Source organism: Candoia aspera, chromosome 6 (genome assembly GCF_035149785.1).
Source record: "Candoia aspera isolate rCanAsp1 chromosome 6, rCanAsp1.hap2, whole genome shotgun sequence".
Lineage (NCBI taxonomy): Eukaryota > Metazoa > Chordata > Lepidosauria > Squamata > Boidae > Candoia > Candoia aspera.
In genome coordinates this window covers 32,719,960-32,739,735 of record NC_086158.1, presented here as the reverse complement: position 1 = coordinate 32,739,735, position 19,776 = coordinate 32,719,960, and the positions used below count along the sequence as shown (strand labels likewise).

General features: G+C 36.1%; 1 protein-coding gene across 2 annotated transcripts in view; it reads left to right on the top strand.

Annotated features, from left to right (window-relative positions):
* The window catches only part of ACSL3 (acyl-CoA synthetase long chain family member 3), a 64,282-nt gene that overhangs the window by 12,796 nt on the left and 31,710 nt on the right, over positions 1-19,776 (top strand). Inside the window, exons 2-5 of one of the 2 annotated variants that reach the window (XM_063306696.1) lie at positions 6,552-6,650; positions 7,670-7,768; positions 8,642-9,070; positions 16,377-16,554. In XM_063306696.1, the coding sequence (XP_063162766.1) occupies positions 8,711-9,070; positions 16,377-16,554 (538 nt within the window). In that variant the 5' untranslated portion in view covers positions 6,552-6,650; positions 7,670-7,768; positions 8,642-8,710. Of the gene's footprint in view, positions 1-6,551; positions 6,651-7,669; positions 7,774-8,641; positions 9,071-16,376; positions 16,555-19,776 lie in introns of both variants that reach the window. The other variant, XM_063306695.1, reaches the window with a different exon arrangement.

The following is a 19,776-nucleotide window of genomic DNA, read 5'->3' as shown; positions in this document are numbered from 1 at the left end:
ATATCTCTTACCTAGTTCCCTCAGTTTCTTTGCATTGGTTATTTAAATATGACTTTCCCTTTTCCTGCTGTTCTCTGGTACCCAGTGTTTAGTTGAGCAATTTTTTTTTCTGTTTTATTTTCTGCCTTTCTTCTGCTATTTTCAGTCCATGGCCATTTCATCTTTTGCTTTTTGCATTTGGGGATATATAGTTAACTACATGTTTAGTATACCTTCCTTAATAATCTACCACTTAAGTGTTTTATAATTTTAAATAATATAGCATCAAAGAATTACATCAATTATACATACAAGATCACAGAATCAAAGTTGAAAGGGGGAATTTAAGCTATCAGGTGTAGCCATCTGCTTAGTGTTAGAAATCAACTAAAGCATCCATAACAAATGGTTTATCCAACCTCTGCTAAGCACATCGATTTAAAGAAGTCCACTACTCTCTGGGTATTTGGTTCCTTTGTGAAACTTACTGCTTTTCCAACAGTCTAAATCTGCCTTCCTGTAACTTAAACCCATTATTCATGTCATGTACTCTGAGATGATAGAAAACAGGTCTTAGTTTTCCGTATGACGTTCTCAGTCTTTTCTTCTCAAAATTACACATTCTTCCTATCTTCAATATCTCTTTACTAAATTTAGTTCTAGTTCTTGATTATTTTATTTATTTATCAAATTTGTCACTACTCATCTCCTCCCACCAGAGGGACTCTGGATTATCCTTGTTTCTGTTTTCTGTACCTATTCTAAATTTCTGAATCTTCTATGAATGTGGTGCCCAGAACAGAATACTCATGAATTAGATGCAGAATGAGGTAAAATGTGTATGTTTACCTTCCATGATTTAAAAACTAGACTTGAGACAGTTGCATTTTCTTTTCCTTTTTGGCAAAGTCAGCCGGATGATGGCTCATATTTAATTAGTGATAAAGAACTGTTCCAAGCTCTCTCTCACAAGTTCCACTGCCAAGCGAGATATTTTCCATCTTATAACTGTGCATTTAAAAATTATCTTTCATTCTGTTATTCTTTGCCCATTTCTCTAACTTATCGAGATTGTTTTCTGTCTTCCAGGATATTCATTATTCCACTCAATTTTATGTCGTCTGAAAATTTGATAGGATAGGGAATACCTCCTTATCCTTATCTAAGTTTTTAATGAAAAAGTTTAAGAGTACAGGACTCTTTGAAAACTGGAACAACGTACGCTCAATCATCTGATACTACATTCCCTCTCTGGGATTTCTCAAAGATCACACATGACAATTATTTGGCCAAACCATGAGCAACTGCCTTTAATATGCCATAATGCAATTCTTCTGGCCTTGAAAATTTAAACCAATTCAAAATAAATAGAAATTTCCTGACTGTAATTCTATCAGTCTCAAGTTTCAGTTCTGCTTCTTCAGAATTTTTCAGGATTGCTTGTTGGAACACATACCCTCTTTTTGAAGAACATCTGAGCCTGAATAGTGATTGAATAGCTTTTCTTTTCTTCGTAACCAGTTAATATTTTGGCATCTTTATGGAACAGTTGATGATCTGATAATTTCCAGTTTGTTTGAAAAATATCTGAAGGCTTTTTGTTTTTCTTTTTATCCTTTGTCATTCTCAGCTCACTCTGAGCTTTAGCCATTCTCATAGCACCTCTGTAATTTAGGGTATGAATACTATTCCTTGCCGACCTGTCTTTTTTCTCATCTCCTGTGTGTGTGTTTTACTGTTTTTAGATCTTTATTCATTCTGGATTGTTTTGCTATCCTTTTTTTCCTTCTTTGGAACTGTTTGCAACTGTGTTTTTAATCTTTCTTTTTTAAAGAACTTCCCTGAATCTCGAGCCCTTTTCCCATAAGCTTCTCCTGTCATGGAATTACCATTGCTCTATTAAAATATGCTTTCTTAAACTCCAGTATACAGATTCAAGTATACTTAGCTTTAGTTTTCATTAAAGTGAACTCTAGCATTGTATGGTTGCTATAAAGTTAAGGATAGCTGATCTTGTATCTTCTTCCAATGTCTGAAGAAGATAGTTGTCAGCAGAAAAGTGTCAAAAATTACTTTAAGGACCATGCTTGGCAGAGTTTGAAGGAAGAGAGCTGTGTTAGCCTATGACAGCAAACAATCAGAAGACGTATGGTAGTACCTTTTCTGATTAACAATTTTATTAAAAGGTATACACTTTTGTGAGCTGAGGATGTAATGAAGCAAGCTGCAGCTCACGAAAGTGTGTGCCTTTTAATAAAGTTTGTTAGTTGGTGCTACCAGATTCCTGATTTTTTGCTTGGCGGAATTTGTAACCCAACAATAATAGGATAATTAAAGTCTTCAGTCACTGTTACTACTTGAAGACTGGAAAGTACCATTCATATTGCCAATACTATTACTTTTATTTGTCCTCTGCTTGTTTAAACCTTGATGCTCGTGATGATATCAAGTTCATTCAGTGGATTTTTTGTGCAAATGTGTCTATTTTTAACATGCATTGCAACTCTTCTCTTTCTGTTGCTTCAGTCTCTCTCTTAATAAATTGGAATACAATAGCCAAAAGATATAGTCATGGGAGTCATTCTACTTGCGGATCTCTGTGAAGTCACATTTGCCTTTCTGTACTAACCTGTTAAGCTCATCTTTCTTATTTTCCATACCGGGAACGTTAAATAGACATAGTCATGGGCTTAATGAGCAAGTATTCTGTTTCGTTCTAGTTTTTTTTTTCTTTTTTTTCTGAATGCTGTAACAGTCCTCTTCCTAAATCTTTATCTTAGGTCTTCGGTTGAGGTTTTTCATTTCAGTTCCCTCAGAATTCAGTTTGAAGCCCTCCTGATCAAAATTGCCATGTTTCAGTCAAGCTCATTTTTATCAGTTCTTATGAGAACAACCCACTTTGGGCCAGTAATCCATTATTTTAGACAATGTTCCCAGAAACCAAGACATCTTTCATTTAACACCATTTCCCAATACTCATTTGTGAGGGACTTTTTAAAAATCTCCCCAGTGAAATTCCTGTAAGCTCTTCCCATTTACTTACTGAATGAGCTTACATTCATGAAATTGCTGCCGCATATTCCTTCTGTAGTCTCTGCAGCAGCTTTTGCAGCAGGAAGCGTTCACTTGATCACCCTATGGTAATGAGCATAAACCAACTTTGATTAATCAACTGTATTAATCCCTTTTAGCACCAAATAATTTTTCAAGAGGGTTTTCTCGTCATTGGGCTTGCACCTTGGCCAGATTGGATGTTCTACTCCCTGCAGTTCTGTGGGGATGGTATAAAAACATCCCTGTTCAGCAGTGCTTATGCCCATGTGGAGATGGCTCTATGGAATCCCAAAGCCATATGCTCCTTGGTTGCTCGCTCTCTAGCGAATCAAGGAAGATATATATTTATCCCATTTTAAAGAACTGCCCTGGTAGAGAGCACAATGTCTATCTGTCACTGCTTCTATTTGACCCTGACATATTTTTCCAGGTTGCCTGATTTTGTGCTATCATTTGTTGTATCTGTCGTACCTACAGTTGAAGTTTAGCACAAGTTTTGGTGATTGCTACTGCTATTTGTATTATGGTTACTGTAATAAATGAGGAACTACCTCTTCCCCATTACATCAACCCGTCCCACCCAATCGTGCAGAGAGGGCATGCTACAGACCCCGTCTGTAAAAGAATTTCATCTGGCGGGGTCCAGGAAGCGGGCCTTCTCCACAGTAGCTCCCGCCCTGTGGAACATGCTGCCCCCGGAGGTGAGATTGGCCCCATCGCTCCTGGCCTTTCGGCGGAGTCTGAAGACCTGGTTCTGCCACCTCGCTTGGGGTGGAGAGGGGAATAGAACTACATGGGGATGGTTGTTATAGACCACTCCTCCCACACTTGGACTGTTTTAGATTCTTCACTACTTAGATTCTTTATTTTTTATTTATATTATTTTTTACTGTATTTTACTTTTTGTATTTATTGTGATGGTTTTAATCGATCGTTGTAAACTGCCAGAGTCCTCCAACGGGAGGAGATGGGCGGGGATAAATTAGATAAATAAATAAATAATGCATTTCATGTAATTTTATTGCAATTATACATCTCCATCCCAGGTGAGGTAAGTGATGCTGTGACTGCCCTTTCTCGGTGCCTGGAGGCTGTGGGGGTCTGGATGGGGAACAACAGGCTTCAGCTGAACCCTGGTAAGACGGAGTGGCTGTGGGTTAATGGCTCCTCTGTATCTGGGAAATTGTCATCTTTAGTTCTGGATGGGGTTGCACTGCCCCAGACAGACCCGGTGCGTAATCTGGGGGTCCTCCTGGACTCACGGCTCCTGCTTGAAGAGCAGGTGGCAGTGATGGCCAGAAGGGCCTTTGCACAACTTTATGTTGTGCATCAGTTATGCCCTTTCCTGGATTTGGAAGCCCTTCGAACAGTCATTCATGGCTTTGTTATCTCCCATATAGACTATTGCAATGTGCTCTATATGGGGCTACCCTTGAAGAGTATCTGGAAGCTACAGCTGGTCCAGAATACAGCCGCGTGGGCTGTCTTTGGTGCTCCTGGATTGGCACATATAACACCCCTGCTATGCAAGCTGTATTGGCTACCAGTTTGCTTCTGGGTTCAATTCAAGGTGTTGGTTATCACCTTTAAAGCCCTACATGGTATGGGGCCAGGCTACCTGAGGGACTGCCTCTTTCCCATCACATCAACCTGTCCCACCTGATCATGCAGAGAGGGCATGTTGCGGACCCCGTTGGTAAGAGAATTCTGTTTGGCGGGGTCCAGGAAGTGGGCCTTCTCTGCAGTATCTCCCGCCCTCTGGAGCATCCTGCTCCTGGAGGTGAGGTTAGCCCCGTCACTCCTGGTCTTCTGGAGGAGCCTGAAGACTTGGCTCTGCCACCTGGCTTGGGGAGGGGAGTAGTTACGCTTGGGGATGGCTAGTGCCTTAGAGTGCTCCTCACACACATGCACTGAATTAGACCTTGTTGAGGTTTTCCTACTAACAGATTAAGACTGCTATATGTGCCTAATCATTTTGGCCAGGTGAAGGGGTTGTATTAGATTGTCTCCTCTCACGTGCTTCATGCAAATAGCCTGGGGGGAGGGGAGGAGCTGCCCGGACTTGTCTTCTCACTTCCTCTTTTTCTCTCTGCTGGAAATGTAGCTCAGCAAGGCTTGCTCCAAAGGGAGCTACGTACTTTAAATGTTTTGCTTTTGTTTTTGCTTTCTGTAAATAAATTATTTTTATAGAAATGCTTGGTGTGTGATTTTTTTTGACCTCTCCTGGGCTAAAGGCTTTCCCAGCATCTGCCAACAGACCTTTCTGCCACTTGGATTTTATTCTTATTTTTATATTTATTTGTTAATTGTAATTACATTTTTATATATTGTATTTATATTTTATTCCTCTTGTTTTAATTGACTAGTTTTACTGTAAACTGCCCAGAGTCTCTCCAGTGGGAGGAGATGGGTGGTGACAAACTTGTTAAATAAATAAATAAAATAATTTTTTAAAAGCTTTTTTAATAACTACAAGTATATGTATTTTACTGTTGTGCTTTCTGGCCCATAGGCCATAATTAAGGTTTGATTTGATGTTTCTGGTAACTCTTAATGGACTTTTTGCTGAACTAGAACTGAACAGATGACAATTTCTGGATTGCGTATGGATAAAAGTTAGGCTATGGGGAGAAGAGTTTATTTGTAACTTTAAAAGAAGGTGAAAAGTTACTACATTAGCTTATGCTCAGTGTGATGAAGGTTGGATGCCACTTCTTTATTATTGTGGTTTTTGCCTTTTTTTTTCTCTTCTACTTTTTTCTTTTTCTTTTCTTTTACTTTTTTTCTGCACCTTCTAGAACTTCTCTTTTTTCTTCTAGTTTAGTTTGTAGTAGTTTTTACTATGTTTATTAAAAACTTCAATAAAATTATTTTAAAAATAAAAAATAGAGAACTCATTCTGATCTCTAGAATCTTGCTCAATAGTTGTGGCATAGCATTGAGGGCTAGAGTGCTAGAAGTCTAGATTCTCCATCCATACAAATGTGGCCAGTAGTCTTGCAGTTTCATATTTCTGAGCATTCTTGTTGATTGTGCAGTTTTAAAATGTTTAAAACCTTGTACCTGCCACCTCCCAAACTGCAAGCGATAGTGTACAGTTTAACTATGAGCAGGACAATTTTTCTCCTGGCAGACTCTTACAGTTATATTTGTTATGCTATGCTAATACCATTTTGCCTGTGGTACTTGCAGCCTGTTGTAACCTGTTGCATTTTGCCTGTGATAATTGCAGTATGGACTAAAAATCAGTGTATCACAAGATTTTGGTGGTTGTTCCATGAATTCACCTTTAAATTGCAATCTATTTCATAATTTGCTTAATTAAGATTAATTTTTAAATTTTAATATGAACTTCTCTGCTGCGTTAATGAATTATAATCAGGAAAATAAATCTGAAGTAATTATATTAGAATATTATATTAAGAAAACTTTATAGATATTATTTTATATCAATTTAGATAAAAGGTTTTAATTCTTTTTTATTTGTTGCTTATTTCATTTTTACTTTATATTTTTAGGTTTGCTCAACAATATTTGTGAACAATCCAGGTGAGGCTGAAGTTTCTGGAAATTGCTTTCCCATTGATACCAATCATAACAATGAGAAGTCATTTTAGGTTTGTTTGTGTTGACACTGTGTACTTTATTTTATGTTAGTTTAACTTCACAGAATTAGGCAATCAATAGATGAACACATGTTTATTGTTTTTCCTGTTTCCTAATTATCAAATGTATCTTTGAAAGTAATAGGTCATCTCTGCTGCTGAATACTGTATGTGAATAGCAGTAAAGCAAGATGGGAAGCATTCTCAAACGCTGGAAGATACTCAGTATGGCATCACCTTCTACTTTGTAGTGGAGGATGTCCAGGATTCCCTTCCAGACTCCCTCCCCAAATATGAACCTGTGTATGTTAAAAAGCCTTCTCAGTTGATGCCCTCATACTCTTTAGTAGCTCCCCTCCCACACAGGTTAGGATGTTGCCAATGTTAAGGAAGACCATTAGGTCATGCTTTTCTTTTTGTGTTCTGTAAAGGCTTTGCAGCAGAGGGTGCCATATACTTGGGGACTGTTGTCTTGATGGTTTTAATTTGGTTGAGGATAATAATATTTTTATACATGCACATATTTATGTTATTTATGATTGTGGTATTATACTATCGTTTTATTGCATTTATGAATGTAAACCGCTGGAGTGCCTAGTGAGGCAGCATGCAATAATAGTAATAATTTAAAATAATCAGTTAAAATAGTCTCTAAAAAGCAGAGATTAAAAGTAACAGATAAAATTAGTTGAAACAGAAATGCACACAATTTAAGTTAAATTTAAAAATCTGAGAGGGAGGAAAAAAAAAACCTTTGCCTGGCTCTCCAAAGACAATATAGTAAGTGCTTAGCATGTCTTTCTGAAAAGGGCATTCCACTACTTGGGGGCGGCGGTGAGAGGTCTGCTACTAATAAGAAAAGCCATTCCCAAATAGCTACAACTTTTATCATGGTCTTAGGACTGTTTCTTAACCTACTTTTATGCTACCAATTATTTATGAAAAGAGAACATTCACTTTTCATCAGTAGAATATATTGCTATATATTCATTGCCAGTTAGTAATGCGCTATTCCTTTCACTCTCTTGCAGATACCACAGGAAACTTTAATGCAAGTTTTGCTAATGAAATAAACCAACGTTTAAAGGGTACATCATATAACAATATGGCTTAGTAAGCAAGGTGAACAAGTAAGGTATGGTGCTTCTTGTGATTTACATAATTTCTCAAAGATGAAAAGTTTTCCTAGCTTAAGACAAGCTGTTTGTAGACCTATGGTCATTGGAAGGCATTGTTCATATTCTTAACTTTCTTTAACTTCATGGGTATTGAAAGATTTTGCCATCTATCCAGTTGTTAAGAATAAGTAACATTGTAACACACATTTAAGACCACTATAATTATATTCCAGCATTTATTTGAAATGCAACATCCACAATCTAGTCAGGACAGACCTAGGCAGTAATTTGTTCAGGATTCAGAGATCTTTGGTGAACTTAGCAATTTTGTTTGTACATTATGCATTCACCTAATATACAAGAACCATACGTACAAAAAGTATTTCAGTGGCTAACTATTGGATGAATGATATTAGGTGAGTTCACGCAATACACCAGGATGTTATCTGGCGTACTTGTTTTGCCTTAATATTTTGTATGAGCCTGGCCTGTGTGATTCATTCAATAAACCAATAAATATTGTTAAACAATACATGAATCAAGCCACTGAAATACTTTTTGTATGTACGGTTCTTGTATATTAGGTGAATGCAGAAAAACCTATGAAAATGCCAAAGTAGTTGAGAAAAAAATCAATTCAATGGAAGATACAATTGCTTCATATCTGAAGATTAGAAACCTCTTCCAGTATTTAGGCTAAGAAAATTTATGTAAGTTTTATTGATGAGGAAATAATTACTTCATTAAACAAATATGGAATAAAATATAACAGCTTTGCCTTGACATTATTTTTAATTACACTTTATAAAAATATGTTACTTTATTTTGTTAAATCCTTAATGCTATTATTGTGTGATACTATACTTTTCTTTGTTCCTATTTCAGGTCTTCATTGGTTTTTATGTGATACACAGTACTTGCCAGGTTCTTCTGAGTAACTTACAGTCTTCAAAGATGGATACAATGAAGTTAAAGCATGATATTAATCCATTCCTCTTTCATATTATAAACTTTGCAGTCTTGGTATACACATTTATAACTTTTATTCCATGGTATTTATTTTCTGGATCAAGATGTATCATAACCAAATCAAAGCAAATTAAAGCAAAACCAGTGAATAGCATGCCTGGAAGTGCATATAGATCTGTTAATAGTTTGCATTGCTTAGCATCTGTAGTATATCCTGGATGTGATACACTTGATAAAGTTTTCAAATATGCTCAAAGCAAATTTAAAGACAAGAAGCTCCTGGGGACACGGGAAATATTACAGGAAGAAGATGAAATCCAGCCATCTGGAAAAGTTTTTAAGAAGGTGCGTTGTGTTTATTTTTTAATGGGAAAGAGGGAAAGATTTATAGCCTTATTCTCTATAGGGAGGAGTTGGGAGCTGATTATCCTGCAGTTCAACGTCATCCATGGGCCTGTAGATACTCTAAAACAACTGTAGAGGTTTGGTGAGGCAGGATTCACCTTTGCAGAATCAGTGCTGATTTTCCTTCAACAGGGTTTGTTTCTTTGTGTTTAGTTATTCATTTGTCTTTGATTACCTTTCTAAAAGTTTCTGGAGCAGATGTTAAATTGAGCAACCTGTAACTCCCTGAACTTCCAGTGAGTCTCCTTTTAAAAACTGATGTCACTTTTTTACCTTCCAGTTCTTTGGCACTGAACCCAATTTGAGGGACAAATATATATTTTGCTAGCAGATAACGATTTCTCTTTTGTGTTCTTGAAGAATTCTTGGGTTGATGTGATTTGGATTTGGTCATTTGTTACCTTCTGTGTGGACTCTCAAGATTAGAGTATTTTTTTTAAAATCGGTTTTAGTTCCTATTTCACTCAGCCACTCAGTACAGGTTTAGCTATCTGTTCTGTATATTCTGAAATAAAGACATGCATTTTTTCCACTTTTTCTGCAATCATCATAACCTCCTAGAGCATCCTTTTTCACTCTTTTGTCATTTAAGAGTCCAACTGCTTCTCTGGCTAGTTTTATGTTTTGAATATAGTTAAGTAAAGTCTTGTTTCCCCTTAAATATTTTTAGCTTCATCTAGACACTGATGAAGGTAATCAACTAGCATCACCAATGCGATTTCCATCCCATGCTAAGGCCTGATTGAAAAGTATCCTGTAATCCATTACATCTAGGATGCTCTGTAGCTATCTCACTACCTCTCTCTTTGCATCCTTTCCCCAAAAAGGCTGGCTGGAGATGGGTGGTAGTTGCCTAAATTAGCTGGATCCAAGGAGGCTGGAGATGGGTGGTAGTTGTCTAAATTAGCTAGAACATGGAGGGTCAGATATTGGTTCCTGTAATGATTCTGTGGAGGAATCTAATCTTCCAAAGGGTTCCGGTACATTAGATTTTTATCTATAAAGAACAACACTTCTCCTGGTGTGCCCTTCCTTGTTCTTTTTATAAATAGCATTCCTGGATATAAACTTACTCCACTGATCCTCTATGTTCCACCAAGTTTCTATTTCTCATACTGTTGATGAATTCAGCTTTGATGTTTAGTAGATGGAATTCAGTAAGAATTCCCTTACTGAATTCTTGCAGAGCTTCCCTGTTCCTGTTTGCCTTCCTGGTTGCAAGTACTGGTTACAAACTCTAACTGCCTGTGCTGTTTCTAAAGAGGAGTCTGTAAATGTCATTATCAGTTTACCAGCGATACCTACCTTTGCATTTTTGGTTATCTACTCTCCTAAACACAGGACTTTGTCTAGCACGCATTCTAATTTTTTTAAAAATATATTTATTTTATTTTGATGATGGAATCCAAACAAAAAAAGCACCAATAAGAAAAAGATACAGTGAAAAAAGAAAACCTAGATACATTATAATGATTAAAATAATCTAAACATGACCAAAAAGAAAAAAAAACTAATTAATGTCTGAGTATGCATTCCAGAAAAGGGTTAAATACTGAGATCAGCCTTGCCCAGCACTTGAATTTCTCTGGCTTTTTGTCTTACCACATTTTGGAAAGAAGGAAAGAAATGCCTTATGTAGCTTGTGCCCATGTATAAATCAGTGGGTTATAATTTCATTTCCAGGTCTTGACTGTTCTGATGGTTCCAAATTCAGGGGATAGTGTGTAGCAATGTAAGCATTATATCAAAGCAGGCAGAATTAGAAATTCCCATTTGTAGTAATGCATTGAAATATTTGTTGGTTCAAACATAACATACAAAATATTTCTTTTGTGAGAACATCCTTGTTTTTCAATTTCTCCTAATAAGTTGAAATTCAGCGAACGGAGAGGTAGCAATGGAAGAATTCTCTTCCTTTATATAATTTGTAAAGCATAGGATGGTTTGAAAATACCATGGCTCTACAATATCAGGTTTGCTATCTGTATAGATTGTATAGAAGGCAGAAATTCAGTGTCTATATTCCTCCTTAGCATGATTATACAGAGCTTGGGCAATGTACTATGTGCTATGCAATTTTTTAAAAACTTGGCTTTCCTAATCAAGTTTTAGGACTAAAGTTTTCCTTTCTCATTTTCTAATGAAGGTAATCACACTTAATCTGTTTCTTCTGAATGCCCAGTTTTACTCTTTTCTTTCTACAAACTTGCAGAGCAAAATATCTGAATTCTGCCTAAAGAATAAAAAAGGGTTTTGACCGAGAGCAGAGCATTCTTTGGTGCTTAGTCTTTGTAATTTTTCTTCGTGAACAAAGCAATGTTTCATATGCTGGGTAACCAGCTGTTGATTTCTTTTCATTTTTTTTCTTTTTCATAAACAGGATAATTAGTTTGTCCAATGAACAAAATAACCTTTTTGAATAATATTGAAATAAAAAGAGCCCCAACACTGTACTTTTGTCTGATTTTTTAGAAATAAGCTTGTATTTTCTATTACATTTGCCTTGCATATGGAGCATTTTGCTTGAAACTGAATCTTTATGAACCTCTTGGGGTGGGGGTTATACCTTAGGGAAACTCCTTCCCTGGTGTTCTTTCTCCTGGGGCAGAGGAAACGATGGCTAATTCTAAGTAAAGGTTGACTAGTGAATTTCACCAACAATTGTAGAATCTCTATTCATGAACAGTAAATACTGGTTATCTATAGATGTGCATTTCCTCATTTCAGTTAGCCCAAAGAGTTAATGAATACATTATTATTTACAAAATGGGATTTTAAATACAGATATTATTAAGTTTCTTTCCTAAAATTAATTGGTGGAATGAATGCTTAGTATTGGGTTTTAAGCTGTTCTCTCATGGAAGTTATCATATACCCAAGAAATGGAAAAACAGTTCATAAGTGTTTCGTTATTTTTTTAAGAAGGAAGGGAAAAATGAGTTATGATTTATCTGCAAGTGGATCTGTTTTGAATTAAGGAAGCATTGTGATTCTTTAGTTCTATAATGCAGTCTAGACCATTTGTTCTGTAACTCTTTAGCTCATATGACCTTCATCTCGTAGGATATTTTTATTAGTTTCCCTACTTATAAAAATCAGACACAGTCTTCAAGCAAATACTTGTGAAAAATTGTTATTTTGCTGCAGCTTCTGGGTCAGATTCAGGCTTGATGCTCAAAGGAGAGAATAAAGAGACCTGAATATTCAAATTTGTACTTTACAGCAACTTTGGTAGGGTCCACAGGAATACTGAAACAGACTCCCTTTCCATAGCTGGCTCCTATTTTTGGGAAGGATTGATTTAGCTTTTTCATGTCGTCTTGCCCAAGTTGGTATGAAGCCAGAAAGCTGGAGCTTTTCTTTGATCATTTCTCTCATACTGTATGCCATATGGAACACCATTCCCCCTGAGGTTCAGATGGCCCTGACTCTTTTGGTATTCCAAAAAGCTTAAAAGCACAGTTATTCCCTCAGGCATTGGGGTGGAATGTTAGATGAGCCTGATTCTATGGTTGTATAGTTGAAGGATGTAAGTTACTTGAAGACCTTGGTTGCACTGTATTAACATTATTGTTGAGGTTATTTTTAATCTCATTTGGGGAGTTTGGCTAACAATAATTAAGCCGTAATAATCATTCAGAATTGCAGGAGCAAAATGGGCTGTCATATACACTTTATAAACAAATATTCCTAGTTTCATGTTGGCATTTAAGTCAGCAATAGAGATAAAACAATGACTTAAAAACTGAGAGAGGTCAAACTGTATTTGGGACATCCTATAACGTTATTTAAGGAGTCTAAAACTTATTTTTAAAAAGGTACTTTGTTAGTATAACATCAAGCAATACTCATTTGGAAAAAAGGCTTTAAAACACACTTGCTGTAATTTTTTGTTTTATTTTTAAAAATGTATGCCACCCTTCAGTGCAGTTTTCCCAAGATGTCTTACATGGCTCTAAATACAGAATTTTAATATTCAGTACACAATATATAAACAAGCACAACATATAAACAACAAATGTTTATTACAGCCATTAGGCCAGAACATGCTACATAGAAAGACATACACCTAAAATTATTGGCAAGACTAAAAGGTAGATACAAAAAATTACTTAAGAATAAAATTAATATAATAATACAAATATGAGTGGTGATCACCAAGAGTAGTGCTAATCTTCAATCATATGTGGGACAAATAGAATAAATAGAGGCACAAAATCGGACAACCTGGAAAGATGGATCAGAAGTCCAATAGAAGAAGTGACAAACATTTTGCTGTCTACCAGGGCAGTTCTTTGAAATGGGATAGATGAATCTCTTCTGAGATTCCTTGTAAAAAGAGCAACAAAGGAGCATGTGTCTTACGGACTCCACGGAGCTGCCCCCTCATGGATGTAAATGCTGTTGAAGATGGATGTTTTTATAATGTTCCCATAGAACTGCAGAGGTGTGGTGGATTTCAGTAATGCTGCTGGTTCTCAGGAAGGAGGAAGCACATTCCAAGGAAGAGGGCAAGATAAAAGACAGTTCAGAAATGGAATGTGGAAAAACTAAGAGGTTCAGAATAGCCCCGCCCTAGAGCCTTCCCAGGTTATTTCCCCTGAGGTTAGGTAGAGTAGCTTTAGTCTAGCAAGATTCTGTCTATATGGTGTAAGCAAATAAAGAACTGAAGTTTGGCTGGATTGATTCTTTGAAGTTCTTGGGCTGGCCCTGACAGGAGGGTAGTGTGTCCATCCTGGTGAAATTTCAGGTTTAGAATGGTGGAGAAACAGGATGGTGGCACATGCCCATTTGAGAACAATGCATGAAGTATGTGGTTGGATGTTAGGCTTAGACTGGCTTGAAGATCAGTATGCCAGGTAAGCTACCTAAGATGACTCCTGACATTTTCAAACCATAACGGGCAGAAGCTCTTTCAAAGAAAAACCTAAAGACTGGAATTTGCTATTAGCTCTTGTTAACCAGTTTGATTTAAAGTGGTCTCTGAAAACCAGTGGAGCCAGACCCACAAAGGGGGAAAAAAACCCCCAGAAATTGAGACAGTAACAGGCTCTGGCACTCACAAAAATACTGTAAGGCAGCATTTTTGATGCAACTTGGAACTGCAGTGATAGCTCTTACAGGCTTGGACTGGACAGCTTCTAAGGTGTTAAAATGTGTAAAAGTGCAAATCTGGACATCATAGAGAAGCTGAGAGATACCCTTAGCAAGAAGACCTTGCAAGCCGTGGGAATAAAATGCATCCCCCTTTGAATGGAAGAAGCTTAAGACAGCTGAGGAGCTGCTCAACATATAAACAAGGACAAAATATTAAAAAGCATACTGAGCAAACATAAGTTAGTTACAAAACTTTTGTAGCCAAAAATTAAGATGTTATAATGCATGAAAAGGCCTGTGAGAGAATAAAAGTCTCTTTGTCTGGTGTCAGAAGGATAATAAAGTAGGCTCCAGATGTGCCTCTCTAAGAAGGATGTTCCAGAGTTTGCAGCATCTAAGGATATCAAGGCCTTTGAGGAAGATCTTAGGGTATGAGTAGCAACCTACAGACCATAGAATAGAATTGTTAAATAAGCACATTTGGTGCTCTTTTGTTCCATGTGGTGGTGGCATTACAGTAGATGTACTTACGTGTAGAACAGACATTAGTAGGCAAATTTTAAGAGATCTACTTCGATTTTCACTAAGATCATTGTCTGAACTTTCTGTATTTTGTTTTTCTCTAACTTCACTGTTTACAATTTCTCCTACAACAGTGGGTATATAAATTCTTGTAACTCAGGGTAATACTTCATAGAATTGATGAAGTAGACTGTAATCTACAAAAGCACAATAAATTTGTTTGTCTTTAAAGTGCTAAAACATTTTGGTGTAAGTACAAAATAATGTGTAAATTCACATACAAATCTATATCTGGGGTTTTAACTCCATAATTTTCCTAGAAAGGGTGCAGCATATATTCAGCAGCAATTGCTGCTGGTGCTAATAGCTGGGAATTTGACAAATCATCTGGGAATTTAAGAGTAGATTTTAAAACAACGTGTTTTAAAATAATGTATTTCTCAAGTGGATTAAAAACAAAGCTATCTGAATGGAATTGTACTTTGCACCCAATACATTGATTTGGCAGTATCTTACTGAGAATAGGGCTTACTCTTTGTAGATGTTCCGAGAAGTATAGCCATAAGATTTGTAGAAGCGGTGTTATAATTTAATTTACTTATGATTAGAAGACTTATACTGCTCCTTAAATGATATAGCAAGTAGCATACTCTAGAGGGCACCATTTATCTTTTTATTGTTACTTTTCAAACACATGATTAAATGGATTGCAGTTTTAGATAGACAGACCTCAGCATACTAAACACTGCATTTAATAGCTGATGGCTCTGTTATGCTTAGTTGCCTCTCTCTCAATTTGTGCTCTGACAACGAAAGAGGAATAAGCAAATTTAAAGGATAGACAAGGGCTCTGCCTAGATATAAGACAGCAACAATGCAATTATCTTGTACAATAGCTCCAGTAACTCGGTTTCTTGTTCTGGAAAAGCAAACATGATGCCAAAGAGGGGGGTGGTTTAAAAATCAAATTTGCAATCAGTTTTTACATTTGAAACAGCTGTTTAAATCTTAAATAATGAACAAGACTTTTCATTTGATATCTAAGTTACATTTAGTTATACATACATGCTTTTTAAATTCTTTGAAACTGGAATATTGAAATGGAGATAGGCATACAGTTTTTGGACTAGAAGAATCTTAACAGATGGCAGCAAAATTTGGGGTTTTCTGTATCTCTTTGTTACCTAGTGCAGCCTAGGTATAATATGTCTGTTGGAGAAGACTGTACAGAGAACTAGCTCTGACTGGCTGTGTGATGGGTTTAAAACATGTAGAAGTAGCATATTTTATGTAAAGCAAATAGTTCTTATGGATCATACTGGCCACATTATGCTAGATTGTGTCAGTGAAAAGCTTGCTACTCTTTCACAAATGGCCAATGGCAGTGTTACTAAATGTTTATAGTTCTTAAGTAGTCCATATAGATAATGTAGCATATCATTTTCAAATTTCATATTTTGAAGGCAAAAATCATAATCTGACTAAAGAGATAAATAATGGTTTTCCAATGGATTACTTTTCCTGTATGTGTTTTTTTTTAATTACATGAATCATTTTAATTATGTAAGTGCATTTTCAACAAAGATAAGTTTTACCCCCTAGATTTACATGTTGATATATTTTTCAGGTTGTACTTGGAGAATATCGCTGGCTATCATATGATGATGTTTTTAAGAAAGCTAAAGCATTTGGTGATGGATTAACAATGCTGGGCCAAAAACCAAAGACCAACATTGCCATCTTCTGTGAAACTAGAGCAGAATGGATGATTGTAGCACAAGCTTGCTTCATGAACAACTTTCAACGTAAGTATTTGTACAGTATCAGCCTTTGGTATATTTCTTCTGTGCCTCTGTGTGCGAGCTGCTTGTTAGTTATCCAGTCATTCAAAGAGAATCCACAACTTGGAGGAATACCCATCTGGGAATTCTGGGAGCTATAGTTCTAACATACCTGGAGTACTATAGAGTGGTCAGTCTGTCCTCTCTGTAACATTACTGGCAAATATTGATGTTTTTATTACTTAAGAAGAAAAGCTTTTAGGGAAATCAAGGAAATCTAGATATTACTTTGGGATTTCTTTTCTGAGTTCTGATCTTTTTTTTTTTCCTCCTTAGCAATTTTTTAAAAAGTGAAGAGCTATTTGTTTTTAATCAAGTGTTCTTCCAGCATCTGGCACTATATATAGGAAGCAGAAAGGTCATGATAATGAGGAAGAAAGTTGAGGTTGGTTGAAGGATGTTCATTGGCCAGTCCCACTTTCATTTACAGTGGTTTTCAATTGCCTAATTAATAGATAGGCAATTTTCTGTCTTGGGTCAGCGCTGGGATATATGGCATCAAGAATTCTGGAAGGTAGAGTAAGTTTTTAAAGGAGGCTTGAGTTCAAAAACTCTTTACCTTCATGAGGAAACAGATATCACTGTCCTCCTCCCTCCCATACACACTTTCTGGAATGCCATTCTCTTTTTCAGGATCCTGCTGAATTTAAGACTGCAGTCTTTTGCCCACTTTTCTGGTAATAATCTTTACTAAACTTGGATTGCTTTTGGGTAAGGGTTATGTACGGTACAGTACATACATACACTACAGTCTGTGAGAGCAGTTCGGTGTAATGGTTAAAGAAATTGAGCTAAAAGCTGGGAGATCATGAGCTCTAGTCTTACCTAAAGCCCAGGAATCAGTTGAGTGACTTTGGGCTAGTCCCTCTTTCTCAGCCCTCAGAAGAAGGCAATGGCAAACCACTTCCAAAAGAGTTGCCAAGAAAACTGTGTGGATTGATCCATGTAGTCACCTGGAGTTAAGACTGATTCAAAGACACATATACACACACAGCTTGCCTGTAGTAAATTGTCAGCTCTGGACATAGCATTTTCTACTTGTTTCTGAAGGTTTTTATATTTTAGAAGCTTGTAGCTCAGGCTGTGATTTTAGTAAACTGATTTAATCTGCAAGTGTTTGAATAGCTAAAAATCAGAACTTTTACATGCTGAGTTAACAAGAAATAAGCTAGTTTGTAATGTGGCTAATATACAATAGCATCATCCTCCATGGTAATATTTCTGTAGTAGAAGTAAAACTCCATCTAAATATTTCAGTTGTAAAATGAGGACAGAAATTGATAATGAAGTTGATCAAACAGAGCGAGAAAAAGACTTGTTTAAACTTTGCCCTGATCTGTTTCAGACAGAATGTATAACCATGGGCTGATGCTGTATAAAGTCTAATACCAGTGCTTTCCTATTCCTCTTGTATATTCAGACTCTTTCTTTGAAATAAAACCTTAAGCAAATCATAGTTTGTAAAATTTAACTGAAATTTGCAAACTGCAGTTTATAGTAGCTACATTATAATTGCCTTGCCTTGTCTAAGTGCATTATAAGTGCGTTATTATCTGGTTCTGTTTGCCTGTTCAGCTTTGTATTTTCAAGTGTGATCTGCTTCCTTTTATATTTGGTTTGTGCTTATCAGCTGTACTGATTTTGCTCCACTGTGTTGCCTGAGACTATTGTTCAGTGCATTCCATAATCTCCATTTTATGCATTTTATACCTCTTCCCAACCATTCGTTTTCAGTTTCTTCAGTTAAGTGTTGTGTTGTACTGTTAAGTTTCTTTTTTATTTTCCTGCTTTTTTCATTTTGAATTTTAACATATCTAATCTACAGACAACTTCATTTAAAAAAAGGACACTGAATCAGATTAAATGCCTATCTAGCACAGCTTTCAGTTTGCAGACTGGGTTAATGAAGTATTTTTGGGAAGCCCACAAAGAGGATATGAGAACAGTAACAACCTCAGATAGATATTATACTGAATGTCTTCATTTTTGCCAAGAATTGTTGGGTTTAGAGCCCTCACACTCCTTAGTATAAATTTATATGAGAGTAGTGAAAAATATCATTATGGTTATTAATATTGTTATTGTACTTATTTACAGTATTTATAATCCTCCCCAATTTATAAGCACTCTTGGTGGCTAACAAACAAAATTAAAACCATTATAATAATTATACATAACTAAGAAAAACAAAACACATAATTATATAAACAAAAATCCATATGCTGACCATCTGTAGTTAAGATGAATCAAAAGCCCACAATCCTTTAGTGTACCTCTGTTGTCATATACAGTTTCTATTACATGTCTGATAAGTACTCCCCCAAATCTGGTGTGTATGCCTTTAATTTCAAATGTGTCAAATACTGATTTGAGTTGAAGTACTTTAAATTTTCTGTGTTGTAGATGGACATCAATATAAGTATCAGTGCAACTGGTGTGATGTTTGCCTCAGTGGCTTGTGCAAATTATGATTTGGCTGGTTGGATGAAATATTTAGTTTGCTTAGGACTTTGAGTCAGGAGAGAGAATTGAAGTTAGGAATTGAAGCATATAATTATTACCTTTATTTGGAGATGAACCTTGTGTCTGAATCAGCCTAGTACATCTGTTTAGGGACATTGCAGACCAATACTACAGTGAATTACATTGGAAGTTATTGTGTTGGATCAGTGTCAGCTATTAAAAAAATCCTCAGGGAGTTCATAAGCTAAAAACAGAAATTAAAGCATTTTAATATTATGATATATTTCTTTTAAAGAAAATTTGGCAAGTTTCTCTTTCTTAGACTTCAGTAACTTTTCAAAAAGAGGGTTCTATTTACAATGTGATAATGTAATGAAACAATGAAACATCTGGTATAGAGATGTTTGCATTTATGATTGAGTAGGATAGTTAGAGAGATAGTGAGTATTTAACTGGACATTTCAAGTTCCTGAGACGTGCTTCAGCTCACAGCATGATGTAGCATTTGGTGATCCCAACTGAATGAACTTGGCTGACTTACTTGCTGGCAGATGTCACGTAGACATCTTTTTAAAGTTGGAATTGGCCAGTGAAATATTATGATTACAATTTATTTAATTTTGCACAAAAATATGCTTGCTATTACAATGTTTGCTAGTTGCTAATTTTTAAAATCCTAGTTTATTTTTGGGATAAAATAGCACAAAAATAGTATCACATTTT